Here is a 27,256-nt window from a genome sequence, read left to right as displayed (position 1 = left end):
CTGTAGCTAGAAAAATCATTCATGTCCAGAAAACACATTCTCACAGAAACATCCCTCAATATCCAATGTCAATTCCTTGGAATATACCCTGTGAGCCTGGAAAAGAAACAGTGCGTTATAGTAATTGGCCGTGTTAGTACAAGTGTTGGTGATCTACAGTAGTAAAAAACAGAAGAAAAATTATTTCAACTCCCTGATTTCCTCAGAGAAACAAGGCAGGAATTGCCACAGGCAATCTTACACTTAACAGAGTCCTTTCTACAGCCAAATGTGCTATTTATATCCAAAACATAGGGCATAGGGCCTTTGACAATTCATTTAATGATAGGGTATACCAGAATGTCTATAATTTTCAAAGGAACAGCGATGTTTGTCAATTTGAAGAACTTGGTCAACCTGGAAAGCAGCCTGCAAATCACATTTTCCCTTCATTTCTATAAAATTTGACTCTGCCACCCAAGCTACCTCCTCCACATACACAAATCGAAGGACATCTTATATATACGGAGTGCAAAGCCATTCTTAAAGTGTTTATTCGATTATTCCAACAAAGGTTTTTAAAAAGTTATTTTAATACCAAAGAAAATACAGAACAAAGTGTGCTAGCAAAGAAGTCCAGAGCACTTTGCCATCAAGCCACAGTGGTTACCTACATTCAAACAATACCAGCACAGGCTGACTACTCAGGAGCCAAGACTGAATGTTAGCTGCCTATAGTAGCCATTTCTGCAACTCAAAGTGGCGAGGACTGAAGGGAAAGACTGGACATCAACAAAGCTACACAAGCCAGAGCATAAATGGGTATTTTTGTACCACCAAAGCCAGACTTTATAGTTGTCTAGCCTAAAACATTACTGCAAGCAAAGGATGAATGTTCACAGGATGAAAGGAATAGTAAAGAAAAGGCCAGCCACATAAAGCAATACGAAGCGTCGCCCAATGAAATAAGGCACAGAAAATTGGGAAGGAGGGAAACTTTCAATCTACCAGCAGGATGTCTGTGTTTCCATTCTTCTTTTCCATCTCTCATGCCCTCCTCTGATGAGTCTGTGACATTACAAACAGATTTCTCATTTAAGGATTCATTGGTTCCCGCTATTCACTCCCACCTCAAATCACAATCCCTAGAGTTTGAGGCACAACAACCCGTTGTTATGGAAATGACTGTAAGACCACAAGGGCGAGGGCTCAAAAGCTAGTTCAGCAGGCAAGAAAGAACTGAATGAAATGTGTAAGAAAATTAAATTAAGGCCTCTGCCTGATTCTGTAAGACAATGATATGGTCAAGCTATACACTTTTAAAAAGTATCTGTAAAATCACAAAGCATCACCCAAAGGCAGGCAGAGACTACTGCTATGAAACAAAGAAAAAAGATTTCTAAAGATACATAATTCTTAACCATGCCATTCCCTTCAAGTAGTCCCTACTGTTTCCCCGCTGAGCTTGTAAGTTACAACGGCAGCACACACAGTGTGCATGCAATTGCAGCCTTCTCAGCAGATAAAACAGAGTACTCCATCATGGTCTCAAAGCCTTCTGAATACTGGAGGGCAGACGGGCTGAAGTTAGGGACTCTCTGGCCTGATGCCTCCCCCAAACATTCAGACCCTTGAATGGCTCAGGCCATTTGGACTATCTTTCACAATCAGCATTTTATCAGACTATACAAGGTTTCATGAGTTGGAAGGGTCATCAGAGACCTAACTATTTATGTCCATGATGAAGCCACTCAGTGAGCAAAAGAAGATAAAATCACCATTACATAATCTGTGGCAGCCCTTGGAAGGCAAGCAGAAAGTGTGCACCAATGTTAACTATACAGACTGTCGAAGATAACCTACTCCCAACTTACTTTACCCTTGTGTTAAGAAGGTGTCTCCCTCTACCATTACAAGTCATTGACAGCATGCTACAATCAATGGGCATGCTACTCAGAAAATCTGGTAACCAAAGTAGTAAAATTCTGAAAATAAGATACAGCAAGACTTTATTTTAAGTTTATTTATTTATTCTGAAAGAGAGAGTACACAAGTGGGGGAGGGGCAGAGAGGGGAGAGGGAGACAGAATTTGAAGCAGGCTCCAAACTGTCAACTCTGAGCCAGCCACAGGGCTCAATCATCACACACCATGGGATCATTACCTGAGCCAAAATCAAGAGTCAGCAGCCTAACCGAATGAGCCACCCAGGCACCCCAAAACAGCAAGTCTTAAGGCTGCTACCAAAACAAAACAGTAAAAACAACAAAAAAAGAGCTGAATAAATTAAGTCCCTTGTTTCCATCTTTTCTCCCAAATCTTCACACAGTTGAGTGAGCACCTCATCCCATGAGTATCTTTCTACTTATCAAGGGTGTTTAAAGGATTACCGGTGCTATTTTTACATAGTTGAAGGTTCTTGGAATTAATCTTCCTAAGTATCAGTTTATGAACATAATAGAAGTTTTAAAAAGGAAATCCTGCTCAAGGTTTACATAATTTTCAAGATGCAAATGAGACAGAATTTAGAGAAAAATCAGTTGCATGTGTGGTCATCTTTGAATTTAAATGGACTCCAAGTGGGCACTTAAGCATTCAGGAGAGTTATACGTATGTTTTTGTAAACAGGAATATTATTATCTCTCCCAACTCTCTTCCCACTATTTATTTTGTATTCTTTAGAAATCACTTCTCTTTCTGCACTTAAACTCTGCATTTTACAGGAATGAGACCAAGATTAGAAATCATCATCCAGTAAATTATTTTCTTAAACACAAAAAAGGGAAAAGATAATCACATAGATATGGTCCCTTTGAGAGAGAACATAGGACAGCTAAGGGAGAATGATCACATCATTATTTACATATTCACATGGGAACCTGAGTGGCCCAGTTCAAAATGTTTCATATGCAGACAGGCCAAGAGACAGAAAAAAAACAACGAGCCCCTATCAGGCACTAACATTTACTTTATATCACTGTACATGCTAACTGTACTCTATGCTCGCTGTCCTCTAACCTTGGCCACATATGGCTGTACAGAATAAACTGTGACTAACTTAGCAAGTCAGCATTTCATCAGAGGACACCGATTTTTTTTTAATACTATAAGTTCAGTACAAAAAGAACAGAATTAAAAGGGCATTGAAGAAATAGGAAGGAACAGGAACCTAAGTATATTTAGCACACCTTCAATTTCTATTAATTATAAATACAGATCTTCCCTAAATCAGTGTTAATTGCAATGGGAATATTCATGATTACTTTGCTTAAATAAACAGATGTTTGACTAAACTTACAACTTAATCACCATCATGAAAGATATATTATAATCTACTATCGTTAAAAATCACCACATACAAACTTAACTTAAAAGGAGTTTTTACAGCAACTCTAGGTTCATCATTAGAAGTAGCATTATCGTTATACATTTGAAAAATATTTGTATCTATGTGCAATTTACATGCCAGTTGATAAAGACAGGTGCAAGGCCTGGGAGATGAAATGGGGCAACAAGAGGTAAAGATTCTTCCACTAAAACCACCATGATTGTCTTAGCTGATTTCAGTGAGACAGCTATTCAAGATCACAATACATTCTTGCTGTGAAATAATCCAAGAATAATAATCATGCATGGCTTAAGTCAAAAACACCCCCCCCGCCCTCTTTAAAAAAAAAAAAAAAAAAAATCAATACTACTTTTTCCCAGGAGCCACAAATCACAAATCATGAACTTCTTCCTGAGGAACAAGGTGACCACCTCAAGCTCACAGTCAACATTAGAACCTTCAGATTTGCTGAAACCTCACGCTTTAAAATATAGTTCCAGTGCCTTTTTCAAAAACAGCTTCCAGAAGGAACAGGTTATAAAGATGAGAGTGAGGACAGAGGAGACAAGAGAAGGAAAGAGAGGGTGCTGACCTTTAAGTGTAGAGCTACCAAAAGGCCGGGGGCTATTTTGCGAGAAAGTAAAAGAATCACCTTCCTCCCTGGCATCAGAGTGGTGACAGTCAATGCTTAATGACATTCAGCAAAACGACAAGGGCTGCCTGAGGAGTGGCCTTCACAAAATGTCTAGGTAAAAAGCAGAGCTTCAAGGGAGAACACCTTGCATACTCAAGTTCTTGTACACCGCAGAGACACCTCTTCAAAGCAAAAACACACAACTGATGACCAACACTTCGCAGGTTCCCGAGGCTTTTGACAAGCTTATAAGTCAGTTCGATCCCTGGTATCAAGACCTCCATCAATCTTTGGAATCTTTTTCTTTCCCCCAAGAGGAAATTAATAGCTGTTTCTTTGGATAGGAGGCTGGCTCCTGCAAAGCTGGATTTCACTGAAGGGTTTAAATGGAAAAAACAGAAATCTCTGAGACGAAATTTAAGTGTGGCGGTATGTAACAGGTTACCTCCATCAACCTGCCCACTGAGAATCTGTGAATGGCCCGTGCTTGGGTTTCTTCTACCTCACGAGGGGTACAAGCAGGAACATCTCCAGAATCCAACTGGTAAAGAACAAGTCGAATGGGATCTCTCTTCTTTGAATCCCCATAGCACTTGGGTTGTATCCCTCCCAGCCCCACAGCATATACTACCTTGTTTAACACGTGCTTGAGTTATTCCCACTACCAAACTGAACTTCTAACCAGAGGGGCTTCACCTTGCAGATCTTTGCAGCCCTCCTCATCCCCCACACAATGCATTGCTCAAGGTAAGGACCAAGTAAGCACCTGAACAACTATCCTGCTAGGAAATGATTAGACATGGAAAATGTCCCTATGAGCCATGGTTTATAAGGTACTTTCATGCAAGAAAAAGTACATGGTGCTTGCCATACTCTCCCCACCACCCCAATACCTTTGCTCTTTTAAGTACGACAGATAGGAGTTAACATGAACTTCTTACTATAGGTTAAAAAAAAAAAAAAAAAAAGGCATTGCAGGAAAAACAAAGATGAGTAGGGCTCAGTAGAACTGGAATAATAACTCTAAAGAAGCCCTCCAGAGAAGCTGCTTGCCTTTTCAGAATGTGAAATGCTGGGTTACTACCCCTTGTGACCCTCAGGGAGAATGACAGTCCAGAAGCTCAAAGCTGCTGAAAATGACACTAATTCAGCCCTTTGGTGACACCACAATGGAGAATGAGAAATACCCTTTAATTTGAGGCAATTTAAACATCAGCCAAAGACACATCTTGGTGGCACACGTTGTCCTCTGGTCTCACTGGTTCCGCCTTGGCGCAGTCCAGCTTTCAAGTCCACTATCACACACTAACCTTAACATTACAACATCCTTCATCTATGACTATCCAAGCCCAGCCACCAGCTGCCCATCAAGTAGATCTCTTCACTAAAGATTAGAAAGAGTATCTTTCTGAAGGCCTTGCAGGATCTACCTTCTGGCTAAGTAAAACCTTGGTGGTAAATCTCACCGCTCAAATTACCAAAAAGGCAATCTGGGAACCTGTCCAACCCAGTAGGACAAGTTGAGAAACACTGAGAACAAGATAGCAAGGCCCAGCAATTTCGGGGTATTAGCTTTCACAAAAAAGAATTCCTTACTTGACTCTAGGAAGGACTGTGAGGATTAATCATAAGGCTTTTAAAGAGACCTGAGCTCTCCCCCCAAAAAAATCACTAAATAAGTACAGTGTTATTATTTATTAGAGGCAAAGTTCAAAAGTAGAAGAGTCTACTGTGTTCCATCCTAACAAGAGGAGGGCCTTTTAAAATCACTTGCAGAAGAGAAACAGTTAGGTCTCTCTCGCGGGGCTATCACTGATAAACTGCTGAAGGCAATGTTAGAAAAATGGAGGAAGAAGGAGTAAGGGCAGCTCAAGCGGCACACCACCAAGCAACACTCAAATAGTGGTTCGTGATCCTGTTTGAGAACCAGTATCACCTGTGGTACAGTGTCTGCACTCCAATCCCAAAGACTTCGATTAACTGTTCTGGTTGAGGCCTGAGGGTTGGTTTTTTTCTTTTTTAAAGTTCCACAGGTAATTTTAATGCATGCTCTAACTTAATAAACTATGTTACAAACAAGGAACAAACAAACAAAAAATAACCTTTCATGAAAAGGGCATTTCAAGGACCTAGCTTATAAAATGGAAGCTAAAAAACTAAAATCACATTCAATATTTAAAAGAGTCATTTTAGGGGCACCTGGGTGGCTCAATGGGTTAAGTGTCAACTTCGGCTCAGGTCATAATCTCACAGCTCGTGGGCTCCAGTCCCTCCTCGGGCTCTGTGCTGACAGCTCAAAGCCTGTGTCTCAAAGCCTGTGTCGGATTCTGTGTCTCCCTTGCTCTCTACCCCTCCCCAACTTGTGCTCTGTGTCTCTCTCTCTCAAAAATGAATAAACATTAAAAAAATTTTAAAGACTCATTTTATTTCTTGAGGAAGTTAATTATATACAAAATAGGAGATGAAACACCCACCTAAGTATCTGTATAGGTTATGAGAACCACTAAGAGGAATTAGTTTCCCAGGTAAGTTTCTGCCAGCTGTTAAGTCAACTACTGGCCCAAACCATGGAACACAAAAGAGTCAGACACTATTAACAATTTTCATACTAATTCTTATGTAGAGGGAGGGGAGTGGGACCACACCAACAATCAATTGTCTGAAACCAGCTGGGTGTCCCACAATTTAACAATTTTGACAGACACATCTACCTGGAGATAATGTCAGATCCCACTGATTAAGGGCTCCGTACTCCAGCACTGCCTCTGCTACCTTCAGATGCCAACTGCAAGTCTATGTGGTTACCTTTGCTTTTGACTGAATGGATGTAAACTGGAGCTTCCAATAAACCCCTCCTTGGGTCCAGTTACTTGGCTGGAGCAGCTCACAGAACTCAGAGAAACATTTTCCTTACTAGATTACTGGTTTATTATAGAAGATATAAATCTGAGAACAGCCAGATGGAGGATGTATGGGGGAAATAAGGGGGAAGGAGGAGGAGCTTCCATGCCATAAGTGCACTCTCCCCAACCTTCACCTGTTCACCAACCCAGATGCTCTCCATATTCAATCACTTGGGAGTTTTTATGGAGGTTTCATCACACAGGCACAATTGATTGGATCCTTGTCTGCTAGCCCCTCTCCCCTCTGTGGATCCGACTCCAAGTTCCAATACTCAGATCACATGGTTGGTTCTCCTAGCAACCAGCCCCCATCCTCAAGTGCTTTCCCAAAGTCACCTCATTAATACAACAAAAGACACCTGTATGACTCCAAGGGTTTTTTTTTTTTGTTTGTTTGTTTGTTTGTTTGTTTGTTTGTTTGTTTTAGTAGCTCTATGCCAGGAACAGGGAGGAAGACCAAATACGTATTTATTATAAATCACAATATCACAACTATGATGATGATTTTCTCTCCCTACCTCCAGAAGTGACAAAGATATGGAATAATACTATATAAGGGAATAGCTTTCCAGAAAGGAACTTGTCATTTCAAAAATGAGTGGCTATGACATCTTTATTATGGAATAAGTTAAAATTCCCCAATGTGTAGAAGAACATGATTACTTTGAACAATTCATAAGGTAAGTTTAACAAGATTTACATCTACATGATTTTATCTGGGTTAGATGCCACCACTTTTCATTGTAAGGCCCCACTCAGAATCAATCCCACCAGATCTCCACTTCCACGGCCACCCAGTACACAAACAAAGGTGGTTCTCAACCCTAGTTGCTCATCAGGAGGATCTGAGAAAGGGGAGGAAAAAGGAAAGAAAAACGCTATCTGGGCCCTACACACTTAGAAATTCTGATTCAGGAGACTTGGGGCACATAGGATTTGTAAGAGATCCTTAGGTGATTCTGATGTGCAGCCAAGATTTGAGAACCTCTGCATTAAAAGCACCGACACTTAACCATTTTCACTCTGCACTGCTCTGCTGACAGAGCCATGTTGTTCGAGTCAGTCCCGAAACAGGCAACCATCGGCTGTTCCAGGACACACAGATGAGTTACTGTGATTCTTTAGGACTGTAATTTGGTAGAGTTGAGACATTGATGAGTTCATGGTTTTGTTTCCCATTAATCTTTTATTGGGTTCCACGCTATGTGTGCTTTTCATTCCACGATTCCAAATCAACACATAAAAAAGTTAATGTTTAAACAATACCCAAGCTACTGTCTTTTTCTGTTACCATTTTGCATTCAAAAGATGCTTGATGAATAAAAGATACCCCACTCTCCCTGAACACAGCCAGACATGTGTCCATTACCAACAAATGCGGCCAGTTACTCTTGGAGCAGGAAATACAGAAACCTGATTTGCCCTGAACCTTAAAACAACACCTGAGACCTGAGTTTGCAGGCAACAGTGAGAATTTAATTACGGAGAGCAACCTAAGCACAGGCTCACCAAGGAGGGATCTGCCAGGAAGGTGCGCTCCGTGCTTTATGCTGGCAAACATGAAGGGCTGGGGGGTGACGCGTATTGTGCAAAGTGTGTCTCCCCACTCAGAGGCTCTCTTCTGACCAATCTTTTACCATCATGATGTTAGGATTTAGCCCCCAAGTTTTGTGATCTATTTCCAGAGCAATATCTCAAAAACCACCTCATCGGCAACTGCCTGATTACCCAGACAGAGGCAGGTGCTTAAGGATTTCTAAAGCACCTTGGGGGGCACCTGGGTGGCTCAGTGGGTTAAGTGTCTGACTCTTGATTTCAGCTCAGGTCATGATCTCAGGATTGGTGAGTTCAAGCCTGGCCTCAGGCTCTGCACTGACAGCAAGGAGCCTGCTTGGAATTCATGCTCTCTCGCTCCCTCTGCTCCTCCTAGCTCTCTCTCATTTGCTAAAAATAAATAGACTTTAAAAATTTTTTTTTAAATTCTAAAGCACCTTGGCCAGTGAATTAACCATGGCCCAGCCCCCCAGACCTAGGATATGAAAGGCTCCCAGAGCAAAAGGTCCAAACCCATTCTCATTACATGGCATCTCTTCCATGGTTTTCCTTAGGATCTGCGGGGGCAGGATGCTGAGTCTTATCCACTGATCTGCTATATACCCTAAAATGAGTTACAGTGTTCATTGGTGGAGGCATTTGGGGTGGATTTATTGCCACCCACCTAGGGGGAGGCACAGCTAGAGGCTTCGTCAAAGCCAGGAAAGCTCAAATCAGTCCCCTGAGGATGCAGGCCAACGGAGGGCAGAAGAATTCATGGCGGTTGTCTGGGCCTCAGAAAGCACCCAGCACAAGGGAGAAGCAAGTTATTAAAAAAGACAATAAAATAAATAAATCAGCCTTCTGGGTCCACATAAATATTTCACTAATCAGTTAAAGGACAGTAAATGGAATACAGAAAGAGCGCCTAACATTTAATGGGATTTGGGTAAAATATTACACTTTCCAGAAGTTACTCAAGTGTAGCATGGAGTCTATGAGCTAAAATTACTTTTTCAAATGACCAATATACTAATTTCTTCTTCAGAACCATGGGGAAGGGCCCATACGAATGACACAATATCACAAGATGATCACCAGTCCTGAACTCATTCTTTCCCTTCCCGAAACTGCTGACACACTTCAGCACAAACCCAGCACTCCAAGTTTCATCAGAATCAAACCAGAGGGAGCCAATGCCACTCCAAGCTACACACCTGTGCACAAATTAAAATATCTCCATTCGACACAACTAACCCTGTAAGTGTCCTTCCAAAATCCTCTACTGGCTCTTACAGCTGGCTCTGCAGAGCCAGAGGGGAACAGGGAGAGTGTATCATGTAGAAGCAGGAAGATAGCAGTGAAAAGAGTGAAGGCCACCTCTGGGGTCATACAGGGCACCTCCTACAGTCAGAGACCAGTGACTCAGCTCTTCTCCTTCCATCTTCCCTAGTCTCCTGGGGCCCCCAGACCACATTTACCTGAAAAGATGATACTCTCTGAAGGACATATATGAAAAAGATCAGAGTTTTAAAAAACTGTAAATAGATGCAACTTTCATTTAGGGCCCTCTAACCTTCTACTGATGGAGTTCTCCCACACACACACACATGATCCTTAAAGAAACAGCTTTCTGTGTGCCCAGAGCTATACTGCCAGCTGCTGGGAGAATACACTGGGAGTAAGGAAACATGCCGGTCCTCAGCTTGGGGGTGGGGGTCTGCCAACAGCAAGTACTAACCTTCAGAGAAAAGACAAAAAAATCACCAGAAAAAAGAGTGCAAAACTGTGCATGTGAACAGTTTAGGGGCTCTGAGAGTGTCTTTGATTATGCCATAAAGATGGTAGCCATATAAAGAGTCACTGTAACCTCTGGGTTGGTGTATAATATGCTCTATACTGCCAAGGCATCAAAACAGGTTTTAGCCAATAAAGAATGCACCACTTCAATTGCTGAGTGTCATGGAACACAGAGAGTACAGTACCTGCGTCTGCATTTGTCAATGGCTGCCTTTTTGCCTAAAAGAATATTTGTGATGCTGACTGTAGCTTACAGCCTCAACTATCTGAGCCTTAACTCCCTGTAAATACTATTCCACTTCTTGCCGTCAAACAAGACTATGTTGCCAGTGCTCAGGTTTCCCCACACAGACAGGCAGAACGGTTGTGCAGAGCCCCCATTTGACTCATTTCCTGCCAACCTTGAATGGGCAGCATCCCCTCCTTAAGATGGGGCCTGGTATATTCCTTTAAATTATTAATAGTGATTTTAGTATCTGCTGGTCACCAGTGCTGCTGCTTTTTAATTAAATATAGCTGTTTTACATACACTTACTTGTGGGATAATTGTTTTTAATCACAATAGGGTGCAATGTAATTGTGCCAATACTCACAAGTGCGTGGCACTGTGGAAGTCACTGACAGAGCTGCTTGTGGGATGAAACCAATTCTGCAGGCTGCACTCACAAAGCTTCCATGGGAGCCTCTGTGTTCCCACTAAAGTGTCTCACCAGATACCAGTCTGGGCAACAGAAAAGAGCAGTGGTCCCCAGGAGAAGATTTACCATCTACTCTACCCTTTATTTCAGATGCAGCAAGTTCAGCTGTTGTGGGGAGGGAGCCATCCTGGCAACAAAACACAAAGGGCCTGGATCACAGCCTGCTTCTAAATAACACAAATAGATAAGGAATTAGGTGATTAGAGAGTGTACTGTCAGTGGGGCTAAATATCAGCCCCTCTGGGAACATGTGTCCTGTATTCTACGACAGCACAACTTGCCCAAGAGCTACCTCCGATCTGAATGGACCTTTTCAAACTTTCTTCTTTAAGGCAAATTTTCTCTTTTAGGATGTAGATATAACAGCTATAAAAATAGAAAATAATTTATATACAGAAAAATTAGTGGAAACAGATTATGGTACATCCACATTTTTAAAAACTGCACAGCCATTAAAAATCATGTTCTGGAGGGGCTCCTGGCTGGCTCAGTCCGTAGAGCATGAGATTCTTGATCTCAGGGTTGTGAGTTCGAGCCCACAGTGGGTATGGAGGCTACTAAATAAAATAAAATCTTTAAAAAAAAATCATGTTGTGGAAAAATCTTAAAGGGCAACAGAAATACTCAGTTACATAGCATGAACACAAAGAAGCAGGTGAGAAAGCCATGAGATATTAACAGTGGTGATGTTGCCTCTGGATGGTAAGATTTAATTTGTATTTTCTTCTTTAAATTTCCCAAAACTTAGTAAATAAATATGTTTTACCTATAATAAGGAAAAAATACTTAAGGTAGAAAATTTAGATGAAATCAGAAGCCTAAGCCATCCATCTAATGGGGTTAATGAATGAACATGAAATATTGAAAATAATGAAACATATACAAGTAAATGCTCACAGGGCTATAAAGAAAGGACTAGTGTTCAGAGTCCTTATTATCCAATCTCTTCTCTCTTCACTGGGATGGCCTGGCCATTCTAAACAGCAACATTATTGCCAGGAAAACTTTGTACAGCAGACAAGAATATGGAGATACACTTTTCTATTGTTAAACACTCATCTGAAGTAGAATTAGAATCTCTTGATATAAACTATGGTAACTCCAAGATGGATGCAGGAAATATTTTAATGTGTAAAAATACACTGAAATAAGAAAGCTTGTGTTACAAAGACAGAACAAGCTGACACTTCTGGTAGATGGCAGATTTTCTGAAAAACAGGAGTGTACAGAGAAGTCACCCCACCAACATGTGTAAGCGAGAGGGTCACTAACTTGCCCCAGCAACATGGAAGTCCATGGAGCACATTTGGAGACAAGTAACACAGACCTCTGTTAGAATCCTAGTTCCTCCACTTACCAGAGAAAAAAGCCTTGAGCAAACTCTGGTCTTCCCAAGCCTCAAGTTTCCTGACCTGACAGGGATGGAAATAGACCAGGGCCACAGGCATCCAGGGCACCTCAGCCTTCCTCAGTATCTAGCAACCCCAATTCACTCCAATTCTGTAAACAATAAGCCAATTTCCTCCACAAGAGAACACTTTTGCCCATCAGAACATCCTGGTCTATTTGGCAGTCAGACTGCACACCATAAATTAATAAATCCACAAACGGACTTTTAAGTCACATCTTGGTGAGTTCCTTTAGCCTAAATCAGTGAACCAGTCCAACAGATAGCATTTCACAGCCTGTAAAGCTCAGAGCTAGCCCTAGGAAACAGCTAGCTGAGAAGACCTTCTGTAAGGCCTTAAAAAACAGACAAGCTTTCCTCCTCCCTCATCAGTCTTAATACAGAGTCACCATCACCCAACACTAAACCTATATACCACATACTGCTGTGCACCTGTCACGACCCAGAAGGTACTCTAGGATTTTGCTGTGCTGTATCCTGAGCCGCAGTCAAGCTCCGGCTCCTCCATATGTGCCATTATGCACCTGTATTTTCCCGCAGCCATTCAAGGGCTGCTTGCACACGCCCAAGGCAAGCACATTCTCATGGACCCTTTTCTCCGCTACCAAGTTCAGTTAATACAATGGCATGTGACATGTGAACCAGATCTAACAAGGCACCACTTCATATATCTTGTCATTTTTTGTCATGAAATTCATCCAGAAACTGTGAACAGGCCCCACTTAAACTAAACATCAGCTCAAATCGTATGTAATAAACCCCAAGAAACTCCACTATTCCCCAGAAAGCCCTGTTCTCAGAAGCAGATAAATGTCTTTAGGCAGAACTCTCCTATCTCTTTTCACTAGAATCCTCGGGAGATGTTCTAAGCTAAGAAAGGATATATCTGGTTTGCAGTTGGCTCTGGGACCTGGGGGGAAGAAAAGCTCACACAGAAAACAGCAGAGATGTTACCACGTCTAAGTCTGGCTCTGGAAAGAAAAAGGATATTCTCAGAGACCAAAATCCTGGATAGCCAGCCTTGGTAAAGCCCCACCTTCCTACTGCTAGGATCAATTATCTACAACAGTAGCCTCAAGTGGAAGTACAACGGAAACACTTGGCAAGTGTGTCAAATGAACCCACCAGGCTCTAACCATAGAGATTCTAACACAAGTAGCTTACAAACCACACCCTAGGAAAAACTGACTTAGCCTCTACTCTAGGAGAAATGCTCTGCTCTCACCTGGATTTCACTGTGACTCAAAGAGGCACACATCTTTGTGTCTGAGCAAGGACAGGGTGGGGGAAGGGAAACCGGGAGGAGAAGGACAGTGGCAGAACCCTAAACACATTCCAAGGTGGCTATTCAATCAAAAGATACGGCATCAACAAAGATCCACTTAATCTCGGTCTTTGGAGAAGTCCTGGACAAACCCAGAAAGCCAGAGCTTGTCTCTAGCAAACGAGAAGCAACAGTGTTAACAGCCATATTTGCAGTGAATTTAACAGTTTAAAATCATTTAAATCAAATGATTTGCCCTTGTAGAACTTCCTATCAGGGGATACCTTAGAACCACACACAAGCATCATTTTCCTAGCAGGGAAGGGGACAGAGGGAGAGAGAGATGTACCAGAGTCAAATAGCAGCTAGAAAGAGCAAGGTCCCTATTGCCCAGCTTCTGGACTCCAGGCACTTCACTATCACCGCGATGCTGTAACATATAGAAGCATGAGGACAGGAGAATCAAAACCTGCTTCCTTAGACTGCACATCCTCAAGTCTCCTGCTGCATCGAGCCCAGGGACTCTACTAAGATGTGGGGCTCTGTGTCCCTGAACTAGCCAGGACGGGAGATTACAACAGGGCAGAAAAGACAAGGTCACTGTGGAATTAGGGTAAAAGGAAAAAAGGGAAATAAAACTATCTTCTTCGTTCTTTTCTCTCTATGACTCCTGCCCACCACCAAAGATACTAATACTGAGGAGCAAGCTAGAGAGTGAGGGAAAAGACGGCAGTAGAAGAGGGAGCAAGAAAGCAGCTGGGGAAAGCATCCAAGGCTGCAATGGTCTACAGCCTGTTTTCTCCCACAGGCACCAAGGAAGAGAATCTTACAGTCTCTGAAGAAATGGACTTTCTACCACTAGTTACAAATAGCAAAGATAAAACCTGACATTACAAATGACAAAGATTCTCTCCTTGACCAAATTCTACTCGGGCTCCTCTGAACTCCCTTCTCAACTAGGGCCCTGACTTTTGGGCACTATGTTCATCTCTGCATTGTCCAATTCTGCCAAGAATCCTGCTAAGTCACTTTAGCCCAAATTCCCCACCCACAAGATCTGATTACTCTTGAGACTTAATTGAGTTCCTCACCCTCTACCACTCCCAGCTCCAACTTGCTCCTTGATGATAAATTCCCACTTTTCCTTACCCCATTGTTTGCCCCTACACCTATCACAACTGTTATGAATCAGGTGTATCTTCCTGTTCCACAGCAAGTGTCATGAATAACATTTTAACACAAAGAAGCCAAAAGAAGTAAAACTCTGTCCTACTGCAAGCACACTGTACAGGCTCAAGCACTCATTTAAAGGCAAAGACTCGGGTGCCTGGGTAGCTCAGTCAGTTGAGTATCTAACATCGGCTCAGCTCAAGATCTCACAGTTTATGGGTCTGGGTCCTGTGTCAGGCTCTGTGCTGACAGCTTGGGGCCTGGAGCCTGCTTCAGATTTTGTGTCTCCCTCTCTCTCTGCCCCTCTACCACTCGCGTACTCTCTCAAAAATAAACAAACATTAGGGGCACCTGGGTGGTTCAGTCGGTTGAGCATCCGACTTCGGCTCAGGTCATGATCTCACGGTTCGTGGGTTCGAGCCCCACGTCGGGCTCTGTGATGACAGCTCAGAGCCTGGAGCCTGCCTTCAGATTCTGTTGTCTCCCTCTCTCTCTCTGACCCTCCCCTGCTCATGCTGTCTCCCCCTCTCTCTCTCAAAAATAAATAAAACAGTTAAAAAATTTTTAATTAAAAAAATAAACATTTAAAAAAAATTTGTAATAAAGGCAAAGACTCTAAAGCAATCAGTGAGGCAACTTCTTCAAATCAATGTCAATCAGCTATAGATTTAGGTATTTGACCAATGAAGATATCAATTTATGTAAATTCTAGGAACAGAGAATATTGGCCAGGCTTAAATTGAGCAAATGCAGTTTTCTAGAACATAAAATTACATTTAATAAGCAGTTTAAATGTGGTTATCCAAGAAAACTAGAGCAATCCAGTTTGGCTGCTATCAATATTTTTAGTGAATTCAGGTTAATGGTGCCACTCCCAGCTGACCCCAAAGCAAGGCAGCTAAAGGGCAACAGTGAATTTCAGCAATGGTAAGCATTCACTCGCAGGCTCATGTAGCATCCAAAATATAGCACAGAGATTCTCAGAGTAATACTGAAGGGGGTACAGGGAGCAGCCACAGCTCCTGTGTAAGGTGTGCAGCAACAGGTAATGGAGTGACCAAACCATGTGCACCAGAAGCGACTTCCTTGTCCAAACCAACATGTACAAACTTTCTCTGTACTTGAGGAGAGAGAGATGATGGGGGGCGGCAGGGGACAGGGGGGATGGGAGGAACCATGGTGCGGGATAGGGGAGATTAACTGAAAGAAGTCAGAATGAAAACTAAAGTAGCAGAAGCACAAATCAATACTCTTACCATTCAGATACTTCAGAAAGCCTTCCAAGTCAAAACACAAAAGCAAACAAACAAAAGAACAGGCACCAGCCTGTATTAAAACTTTGGGGAACCAAAGATGGGGAAAATGCTGTGCCTGGGGGGAAAGGAGCAGCATCAGGACCCAAGTCTGCAGGCAGCCAGCTCTGAGGTGGGCACGGCAGCAAGGAGAGCATGTGTTTCCACCTGAGCACATTCGATTACATTCCAGGACAGAGATCTTCAACACCATCAGCTTCTGCCCTCAGAATTCATTTCTCTCTGGGTAATGAGGGTAAGAGATGAAAGGCTGTAGGATTTTTACACTGAATTTTCAGTTTGTCAGGTTCTATCTACCATGTCAGGTACCTGGCACCAATCTGTATCATTTGGAGAGCTATGTCTCTATCCTAACAGAGCTCCAATGACTATTCTCTACCTGCTGTATTTTATGGATACCTAATAAATAACATGGGTAACAACATTTCCACTGTGGAAAACAGTACAGAGGTTCCTCAAAAAATTAAAAAATAGAACAGCCATATGATCCAGTAATTACACTACTGGGTATTCACCCAAAGAAAACAAAAACACTAATTCAAAAAGATACATGCACCCCTATGTTTACTGCAGCATTATTTACAACAGCCAAATTATGGGAGCAGCTCAAGTGTCCATCCACAGATGAACGGATAAAGAAGATGTGATGTATATGCACAGTAGAATATTATTCAGCCATAAGAGCATGAAATCTCATCATTTGTAACAACATGGACAAATATCATATGATTTCACTAAGAAACAAAGGAAAAAAGAAAAAGAACAAAAACAACACCAATACAATTGACTCTTAATACAGAGGACAAAGCGGTGGTTGCCAGAGGGGAGGTAGGTGCAGGGATGGGAGAAAGAGAGAACGGGGATTAAGGCTATACTTACCCTGATGAGCACTGAACACTGTACAGAATTGTTGAATTATTACACTGTACACCTGAAACTATGTTAATTCTACCTGGATAAAAACAACAACAACAACAACAGCATGGAGCCCAAACGCTGGTACAAACTGAAAGCAGATTAACAGTTTTCAGTTGGGCAGCTGACATTTTTCTGAACTCTGATACTGCGAGTGCAAGCACCTCCAGAGTAACTATAACTCGATATGTAAATGTGAGTGTCTAGATTGAAGGAACCACTCACTCCTCCAACAGAAGAGGGCTGGGAGGGGGAGGGGCGGGCGGTGAAGCCAAAACACTTTAACAGTGAGGCAGCCACAGAACATCGCACTCTGCGAAGGCGAGACAGAGCCTGGCCCAAGGCAGGGAGGAAACCTGGATGTTTTCCTGAGGAAGACACTGAGCTGTTAGTTTACTACACACTCAAAGGAATACCAAAGGGCTGGGACAACTTCCTTCTCCTCTGTAACAAATAAGAAATAAATACAAGGGCTGCTTTGAGTGATGTCAAGTCTACCTTTTCTTAAAGTACAAACTGGTTTGATACTCCTGGCTGTCCCAGTGGCCAAAAGTAGCAAATAGCTACCTGCCAGTTCTGCCACGCAGAACACAGTGTGCTCCCTCACAGCAGCTGCGCTAAGAGGTGAAAAGGGAAGAGGGTTGAGAAAAAGAGGGCAGCCAGGACAGGCTGCATCTCCACCCAGAGGGACCAGCCTCCAGCCAGAGCCTGAGGGAGCAGGCAGGCTGCAAAGGGAGCCCAGGGCACATAGCACATCAGCAGCCCTTCCGCATAGATCCACCTACAGCTTCTGCAAGGCAGTGTTTCTAAAACAAGCCCCTCCAGCTGGATAGGCAGATGCTAACGGCAGCTCCATATGAATAAGAATGTGGCTTTCTCCTAATTCCAGGCCACCTTACAAAAGATAACTGCACAGAAAATCAAACAATCCTACTAGCCTCCCGAGTAACGAGTAACGATGAAATGTCCTACAAATGGTAGAGCTACATACAGGCTCAGAAAGTCAAGTGTTGGTGTATCCTGCCCATCCCCCATTTCCCAAATTATGAACAAGGAGGGAGAAGACAGCCAGTGAGAATGAAATAAGCCATTACCTAACAAACATGTGAGTATCAACTATGTGCGGGGAAGTGAGCTAGCAACGGATGTGAAGAAATGAGGAATCTACCTGATGCAGAAAAACCAAACTAGAAAAACCCAGTAGGGAAGGGCAGAGAGGGAGTGGGGAAGAGAAAAAGCATTGTAAAAGCACAAACTAGAAATTACAGGCATCCATTGTGTGAGTTATCCAAAGTCAGCAGGACAGCAGAAGGAACCAAATTCTGGGACCAATGTCTGAACACAAAAATGCAGCAGATGCCACATAAAGAGATTTGCACTCAGCCTCACAAAGGACCCGATACAGTGAAACAAGGATAAAGGAAAGCATATCAGCTGGCTTCTCTCTCTCTAGTCCTCCTGTGAGACAGCAAAGTGCCAGGGTGGCCACCAACACAACAGGCAAAGAGGCATTTGCAGCGCAAACCAGACTGCTCTCACACTAGATGGTGAAATGAAGGCCTATGAAATGTGAACAATCCATAAAGTGGCCGGAGCTTTTCAAAGAAGGGCTGAAATAAAAAGTGACATCAAAAATATGCCTAAGCAATAGACCTGTCATTTACTAGGAAAAAAAGCAAGCATCTTTGTCCTTCAGCTTCCCCTTCCAGATTCAGTTCTGAAAAGCCTTTTCCAAAGCAGTGACATGAAATGATGCTTCTTCCTCCATAATTTATCATCTGGTCTGAAATCCACCTTGTGACCACAATATACACCAACCAGTCAAGAGTAGAAATTCGGTTTCTAAAATTATCAACACTTTCCTAATAAAAATAATTTCCCTGATCCATAGCACCTATAAGACATGAGAATCTAAAATATTTGGTTTTTGAACTGATTCAAATTTTCCAAGTAAAAACCTAATTAGCCCACCAAGGAATGAAACCTACAGCCCTGGCCTGCAGAAGTGGAAAGCACTGATGACTACACTAAACTTGCCTTGAATATAAATGTTATACAGAGGGGGAGAAGGTAATTTATCTAAACACAGTGTAGGTAGTTCTGCAATCAGTATCTCATAAATAAAAAGAGAAAGATGAAGGGAAAGCTCTCTAATTGATTTTAAAATTAGTTCCAAGCAAAGAAATAATCTGACAACCAACAAGGTCGACAACAGTAAAAAAATATATAGCCCTTGGGGGAAAAGTGCACCTAAAAACTCCAATGAATCAAGACACCTGGAATGCCACAAAGGAAAGATATCTGCGAGAGCCTGAATAAGGGTAGAGGTGTTAAAAGAAAGTCAACTGGGGATCAACTGCAAAATTACTTAAAATCCTGAGATCAGCCCCTCTGATGGACTGAACCCAATCTGCACTGTGCTAATAGAATGCCAGTATGAGGAAAGCCAGCACTCAGAAAGGGGGAGGTCTAGGCAATCCAATTGCATCAACTAGGTTGAACCCTAGAAGTAGAAAGAGGAAGAGCCTACAGAGAAGGAAGCCATGTGTGGCCTGGCCATCAAAACAAGAAATCCAAGGGGTACATGGGAGGCTCAGTTGGTTAAGTGTCCCACTTTGGCTCAGGTCATGATCTCACAGCTCATGGGTTCGAGCCCCACATTGGGCTCTGTACTGATAGCTCGGAGCCTGGAGCCTGCTTCACATTCTGTGTGTGTGTGTGTGTGTGTGTGTGTGTGTGTGTGTCCCTCCCCTGCTTATGCACATGCATGCAGGCGTTTTCTCTCTCTCTCAAAAATAAACAAACATTAAAAAAAAAAAAAAACAAGCAATCCAATTAGGTAGGAGGAAAAAAAAAAACAAAACAGGAGTGCAAACACTCCCTCCCAGGACTTTTCAACACCAGGACATGCTGCCTCAAGTTGGAATGACTACAGGCAGCAGTCAAGGCGATTAGCAATGGACTGGACCAAAATGCCACTCAAAAGCAATATATGCATTAATTAGGTCTTAAGCCTCAGCATATATTCTGATGTAAACATTTACTAAATGCCTACTGCATTCATGGCACTCTGCAGGATTCTGAAAGAGAGGGGTATGAAGCTGAGAATTTCCACTCTGATTCACAGTGCAGTTTAGGCTTCCTAACAAAAGTGAGAGGGACATAAATAACAGTACAGGATGAGACAGAGGAAGGAAAGACTATGTGTATGGAAATCTCTGGCCTATAGGAGCTTTCAAGAACCAGGGTAAGAAAGACAGTTACCTCAGCACAGCAGCTATGGTAAATGGTCACAGGACAGTAAATATGATGGTGCTGTCAACTCTGGAAACAACAGAGAATTACTGCAGCTCACAGGACTGAAAAGAGGCAAGAAATATGAACGCACTAGCACTCGGAAGATTTAGATAAATTGAAAATATAGAACTGTGTAATAGTGATGATTAAATGGAGAGAGAAGAAAGAGAGGAAGATGGATTGAAAGAGGTAAATGCACATGTTTCAGGGAACGATTAAGCACCCGGCCCCATGAGATTGTTAAAATCCTACAAAAGTTATTGGAAGGGGATAGGCAAAATCATGAGAAAGGGGATGCATTAACTAAAGGAAACAAAAGAAAATATAATTAGTAATATGGAAAAGGTAAATCAAAGGGACACAGGCAATTGCTGCCTTTTCCCAGCTATAATTCACTCACAAAGATCAGTGGAACGTACATTTTAAGGGACCCTGCTATCTACCCAGATACCAAATGTCTTGACCCCAAGAAGTCAGGCTTGCCCCCAGTGCCCTCCCCAGCAGAAGAACAAGAATTAATCTTTTAAAAATGACAGAGTACATACAACCTGAATCTTAAATAGATGAGCTAAGACCCACCCACAGTCTCCGATGGTAATTTTTTTCAATCTTCTCACAAAGGAGGTTTCAAGTGTTCTTCTCAAAAATGCCCAGATCAAATAAATCGGAAACTGGTACAGAATGCCTCTGCCAGCGCTCTGACATATTCTACGTCTTTTGATCACATTGCTGCAGTCCCCAAGTCTCTCCATTGGAAACCGGTGAAATGCTATATCCATTTCAAAGAGCTTTTGCTTTTCTCCAAGGTCCTTAATGCCAAGCTGGAGTCCCGCTCTAATTTGCTATTTGCCTTATGCTCCCAGTCCCAAGCGCGAGATCACAGTCAGTGGGTTTATTGGTTTGCCCTGGCTTCACTTAGGGACTGCTGCCCCAGAGCTCTCTGTTGGTGTGCATCTCAGTGGCAGCATCGTCTGCTTTGGGGTCCAGAGGGACCAGTCATCTTGCTTTCAGAAATCTCAACTGAAGGGAATAGGTTGAGAACTGCTTTTAATCATGTCTAAATGGCAAAGCACCCTGGGGCCCTGGACAACAAATGGGAGTTATTAGCACCCAAAACTGCCCTACCTCTGAGAAAATGCCCTTAGGAATCCCAGGGCATCACTAATGGGCCTACCTGCAGCTTGTCAACCATGACTGCCTACAGAGGAGACCCCATGGGGATGGGACTGGGAAACAAACATCCCCAAAAAAAGGCAGGAAGGACACTGGGAGATTAGGCAGATTATAGCTTTAACAAAATTGATCCTCTGGTGCCCACGACTAAATATTTAGAGGCCTGCTGTGGAAGAACATTTATGTGGCAAGTTCCACAGGGAAGAGGCTGAAAGATAGGGTGATGGAATCAAATATAAGCTGAAAGCATCGGGTTGTGAGATCAGGGGAAAGGCTCCACCTTCAAGTTTCTACACTTCCCAGAGGCCCAAGCTGAAGGGGGGTGGGTGTGTGTGTGTATATTTGTGTTTGTGAGAGAGAGAGACAGAGAGAGACAGAGACGGAGGGAGGGAAGGAAGGAGGGAGGGAAGCAGGGAGGGAGAGGGAAAGGGGTTGGGGGAGAGAGAGGCTCTATGGACAGGAGTTTGAGGAAAAAGGCCTTGCAACTGAAAGCAAACTTTCTATACTTAACACCTGGGCGTTGGGTAAATTATGCACCTTTTTCAAGGTAAATTCCAACTCTGTATCTTTGCCCTACCAAGTACTGCACGGGCCGAACCAACTTCTAGGGGGAGTAAGTCAGTCCCTTCATCAGATGCCAGAGGGGTACCTTTGTCATTAATACACCAAATGTGACACAAAGTCATGGCAGCCCTGGGCATCAGGAGCTCTGTTTTCCAATGTCAGATCAAAGTCAAATGCTCTCTAGCATCCTGAAATTACACAATGTGTTGTCTCCTCTAAGGTAGTAGCTCAGAAAACCCAGTCTTTCTCCAATACTTAGCACTTGTCCCTTTGAGGCAAACAACTGCATAAAACAAACTCCAGTATTCCTTTAGAGAAACGCTGATACATGTTTAGGTCCTTAGGAATACCGCACATCAGTATCCAAAATGGTGCTCAGCCTTAAGGAGTTAAGATAGCCAAAGAGTTGACACTGGATTCACCCTGAATAATCCGGAAGCATCAATGCCACAGAAATAGAATCAACAGCATCAGACATGTATCCAACTGTAATCCTTCAGGAAAATATTACACATCCTTGCTTTTAACTCTCCTGTCAAGCTTTCCAGCAACAAATCCAGTTTTAACCAAACTCTAGGAGTAATGGCTACCCATGAATTCCTGGATATTACTGGAAAGCAGATGCCTAGGATGAAAACAGTTGCTTTGATCATGCTGTTTCTTCCAGAGCTGTTCCTCTGGCTGCATTACAAAGTAACCAAAAAAGGGGGAGTGGAAGTATACAGTTAGCCTTGGGCAAAACCTCCTTGCCTTTATGTATAATTTAAGAGAAATGAACTTGTCTCTGTGTTCAAAAAAGGAAAATCCAAATTGCCCTACTATCCCCACAATGTATAGATGTCTCAGAAGATCTATAATAAGTTGATGACAGGTTATTAAGAGTTTTTAGGGTTTGGGGAAGATAAACATTAAAAGAATCTCCCTTCCCTAACTTGAAGGGCAAACCCCCTTGGGTCGTCATCTGGGAGCTTGCAGGGAGGCCTAGCCCACAGCAGGAAACACTGCCTGCCACCTGCCTGCCCTTGAGGAAGGTCATGCTAACACTTTCCCTTCCCTATTCACCTACTCCTCCAGTTCCTTAACCTGCACCTTCTCCCACTCTGCTCTAATACCATACAACAGGCTCCAATACCATAAACTGTTAAGATTATCTTTTTCTCCATTTCAAAGTCAGTGATCTCCACAAAGTTTCCCCCAAATGAGGCAAAAGGCAATCTAAGTGTCTCATTTGAGGCCCTCCACAGTCCATCCGTCGTCTCCCAACAATCCTGAAGCACACTGCATTTCTGCAAGTACAAGACCACTCCAATTCCCAAAACACACCAACATTTTCACTGGAGATTCTAATCAGCCCTGTTCTAACTAGGACAGCCATATATTCTTGTGCACAAGGGCACTGTCCAAGGAGGCAGAGGCTGAATAGGAGCTGAAATTCAACCTTCATTCTGCTTGCCAAGCCATATGCCCTGACAAGAGGCTGCTTGGAAGAAGGGGCACCCCTCTCTAATTTGCACAAAGGTACCACATGAGTAAACAGAGGTCCCAACCCCAACATCTATGCCTTGAGTATTTGACTGGACTCCGGTTGTAGCTACAAGAACAGATGGTATACAGTAAGGAATATTAAAAACCAAAGACTCTAAGGAGATGCCTGCTGTCCCAGTCATTACATACATGTAGTTATGGCCTCACTGGGATCCCCAGGTGATTTATATTCCTACACCCACATCGTAAATCTCTGATAACTTTAAGGTAAGCAAGAATTCTGGGGACTTCTTTAAGTAGAAAGGCAAAAAAAAAACTCTGACTCCTCCTGTATAGAGACTGCTAGCACAACATCCACAAGACCCTATTCAGCACTCCATTCGCCCCCAAGGCCATGGTCAATTGGGGCTTAGGAAAAGAAACACCAGAACTCCTTCCTGCAGATGAGTCTTCATCTAGCATGATCTTCCCTTATAAATGCAAATTACTTTCATGTTTTGTAAATGCAAGCCACCAACGCAAGAGTACTCAAATCCAAACATGCCATTCCCTAGCTTAAAATTCTTCACACAAAAATCTAAAATTATGGCACACATTTTCAGCATGTGGCCCCTGCCTAAACTCCCAAACCACTTCTTACTACTCCCTAGCATTAACTACCCTCTGTTGCAGTCATACAAAATACCCCAAGTCTCTAAGTATCCTGACAGGACATGTGTGATCTGGCCCTGCCTACACTCTGTATCACAGGCATCGTAGCCCTCATGCACTATCCACAGTGCCTGCCCATCATTCCCTCTGCTGTTTCTGTCAGAAACTATCCCCCACATTTTACCTATCTCAGTCCTAGTCACCCTTGAGGCTTTACACATCACTTCCTCCAAGAAGCTTTCCCAGATTATACATTCTTATAAATTCTAAACTTTTCTTTCATAGCATTTCACATAAATGGAATTACTTGTATATCTCCACTACTAGGTTTTAAATTAAAGTTCCATGAGGGTGATTCCAAGAAAGTTTATTCCCTGCTGCATTCCCATAGCATCTGCTGCAAAGCAAATACCTGATAAATACTTATCAATGACATTCATCTGATTTCTCAATCTATGCTGTCCATTCTAAGAAGCCACTACCAACAGGTGGCTGTCGAGCTCTAGAAATACATTACAACAAATTGAAAGGTGTTCCAAGTATAAAACATACCCCAGATTCCAAAGACTTACTAAAAATCAAATTAAGTAAAATCTCTCATTAATCTTTTCCATTCATTAAATGTTGAAATGATAGTGTTTTGGATATATCAGGTAAAATAAAATGCATTAAAATTGATGGTTTTAATATAGCTACTAGATAATTTTAAATAACAAATACAGTTCTTTGTGTGGCTTGCATTACAGATCTAGGGAGCAGTGTTGGTCTAGATGCCCTTTCTTCCACCAACTTCTCCTCCGTGAGCCCGAGGCGGGGCGGAGGGGCAGCACCCTGGTTGTTCCTGGGGAGACTCCCGAGTGCCCACTGCAGCTGAGTTCTTCACGGCACCCTCCACCAGTGTACTCAAAGTGCACTATGTCACTTATTTCTCATGTGACTGCCTTATTAAAATCTTTCAAAGGAATTTAATGAAGAAATAAGAAAAATCATTCTTCACTTCATCTAAGCCATATATTGTAGACTCTTACAGCTAAGACTTACTTCAACTTTCTTAAAATGGAGTAAGATCTCTAGAGTGAACAAAAGTTAAAGATATGATATAAAAAAAAAAGTAACAAATAACCCTCGTTGGTAAAGAACAAGGAATTGTTCTTTATATACCGGACCCTCCCTAAACTAGGGAATATATTCCCAAAATTACCCATTATCCTGTAGGCTAAGGGAAAAATCGATCCATTACCCCCTGAGGAGTTCCAAAGGATCCTGGACACACTTAAAATTCTCAGTAGTTCCTACTCCTGACCACCTGGTATTACCCTACCTGAGCTGTAACATCCCCACCCATCCAAAACCTGCTTGAAATTCAGCTACAGAGTCTACATTAACATAATGCTTTGGCCAATGATGCAGGCACAAAAATTAACGTTCAAGAATTTCAAAGTTGTGGTTGCCGTGGGAACCTTAATTCCAACTGCATGGCACAGATGCGAATCGTGGAGTACTCCCAATACTGATAAAACTGGAGATCTCTATTTACTCTGTGCAATGAGGCACAGCTACAGTTACTGAGAGAACCTTATTTTGGCATTTCTAGGCTTTCATGCATTTAAATTCTCAACCTTACCACAATTTCATTTGCCGGATTAAATTGCCTCCTCTGTGGGGGGACTAAAAGAGAGAATGAACTGATTGGCCAAACATTCAAAGAACCCCTCCTGTATACGCACAATCAGATTCAAAAGACAATCATGATATTTTTATTTTACTCTTATGGGCTGTCTGTAAACTCTCATGCAAATGAACACAGGGCATGAATTTCAACTTATAAATGCACCAAGACATGTGTACGTGCAAAACATCAGAAAAGCACATTTCTCCTCTTTAGAACTACAAAAGGGATAAATTAAAGCACAGAGCACTAATGTAAACCATGCTGTGTTTAATTTCTGAAAATTGTCCAAACACCTGCCTGTGGCACCCTCTCTCACAGTGGACCCAGTTCTGTAACCAGTTACACACTGTAGTTTTATCAGAGGGCAAAATAAAGGTTGGAGAGTGGTCTATAAAAACAAGACACCAGCAAACAAGTAATTCAAGAAAAACTTCAACCCCTATCTCCAACCTCTCACAGCTTGTAACAATGGAAAGAAAATGATCGGAAAATTTACAACAAAACTGCCTGTAGACTACCAACCCTTAATAGTTTTCTTCCTAAGTATTTCTCAAAATTGATATACCAAACCCCAATCATACGTGTATGTAAAGCAAGCACCTTTGCTGCCAAAAGATCCAACAAACAGCACAAAACAGTGTAACTAATAATTTCAGTTACCACTCACAATAGATGAAGCAGGTGACCCCAGAGAATATATATACCAAGTTTCATTTCTTCCTCCAACGAAAACATATAGAACTTTCAAATCAAAATGACCAGTAGAAACAGGCCTGACAATCATACATATGAGATATAGACCTTCTCCTCTCCTAATTCTCAGAGAAGTAAAATCCTGTTAACAAATAAAACTTACAGTCATCTGATGTATCCCGGCCCTAATTCCTCTCAAGCCCCTTAGGGAGCAAGGCCCACCCAAAACAAAGCAGATCAGTGAATGTGGTTCAGGAGACACTGATGCCTACGCAATGAAAGCCAGGCTGCAGACACTAGGAAATAATATTTGGGAGAATTAAAATATTGTCTTTTAGCATTCTCACACATATGTACCATATTTAAGTATTCTCCAGTTCCTTCCCTTCAGCTTTTGAAAAGAGGCTCCACCGCTTCCCTATTCTCACCTGTGTGTTCTCCCCTTCTAGCCTCGGTGGTCGGATGCTGGACAGGTGGATGGTCTTGTAGTCACCAGAGTTCAGCTTCACGACAATGGCATCTGCATTCAGCACTTGCATCACCTGTGGGCAAAAGGCAAAAATGTTCAAACCTGCTCCAATGGCCCAGATCTCATAGCACACATGCTAAGGAGAAAGCCCCACCACAGTCATAAGGAGAAAAGTCAGATCAATAGCCATCTGGGGTATTCCAATATCATCCTTCACTGTACAACAATGTTGGAGAGAACAATGCTATAATTATCAGTCCCCAAAGACCTTATTATGATTTCTCTATGAGACAGAATCTATATCATTC

General features: G+C 42.4%; 1 protein-coding gene across 1 annotated transcript in view; it reads right to left on the bottom strand.

The window, feature by feature from the left end:
• SND1 (staphylococcal nuclease and tudor domain containing 1) overlaps positions 1-27,256 on the bottom strand; it is a 409,429-nt gene that overhangs the window by 324,842 nt on the left and 57,331 nt on the right. Inside the window, exon 10 of the mRNA XM_039243180.1 lies at positions 26,908-27,021. Coding sequence (XP_039099111.1) covers positions 26,908-27,021 — 114 coding nt within the window. The remainder of the gene's footprint in view (positions 1-26,907; positions 27,022-27,256) is intronic.

This window comes from Hyaena hyaena, unplaced genomic scaffold (assembly GCF_003009895.1).
Source record: "Hyaena hyaena isolate Hyena2069 unplaced genomic scaffold, ASM300989v1 scaffold_8, whole genome shotgun sequence".
Lineage (NCBI taxonomy): Eukaryota > Metazoa > Chordata > Mammalia > Carnivora > Hyaenidae > Hyaena > Hyaena hyaena.
This window is presented reverse-complemented; position numbering and strand designations above follow the sequence as displayed.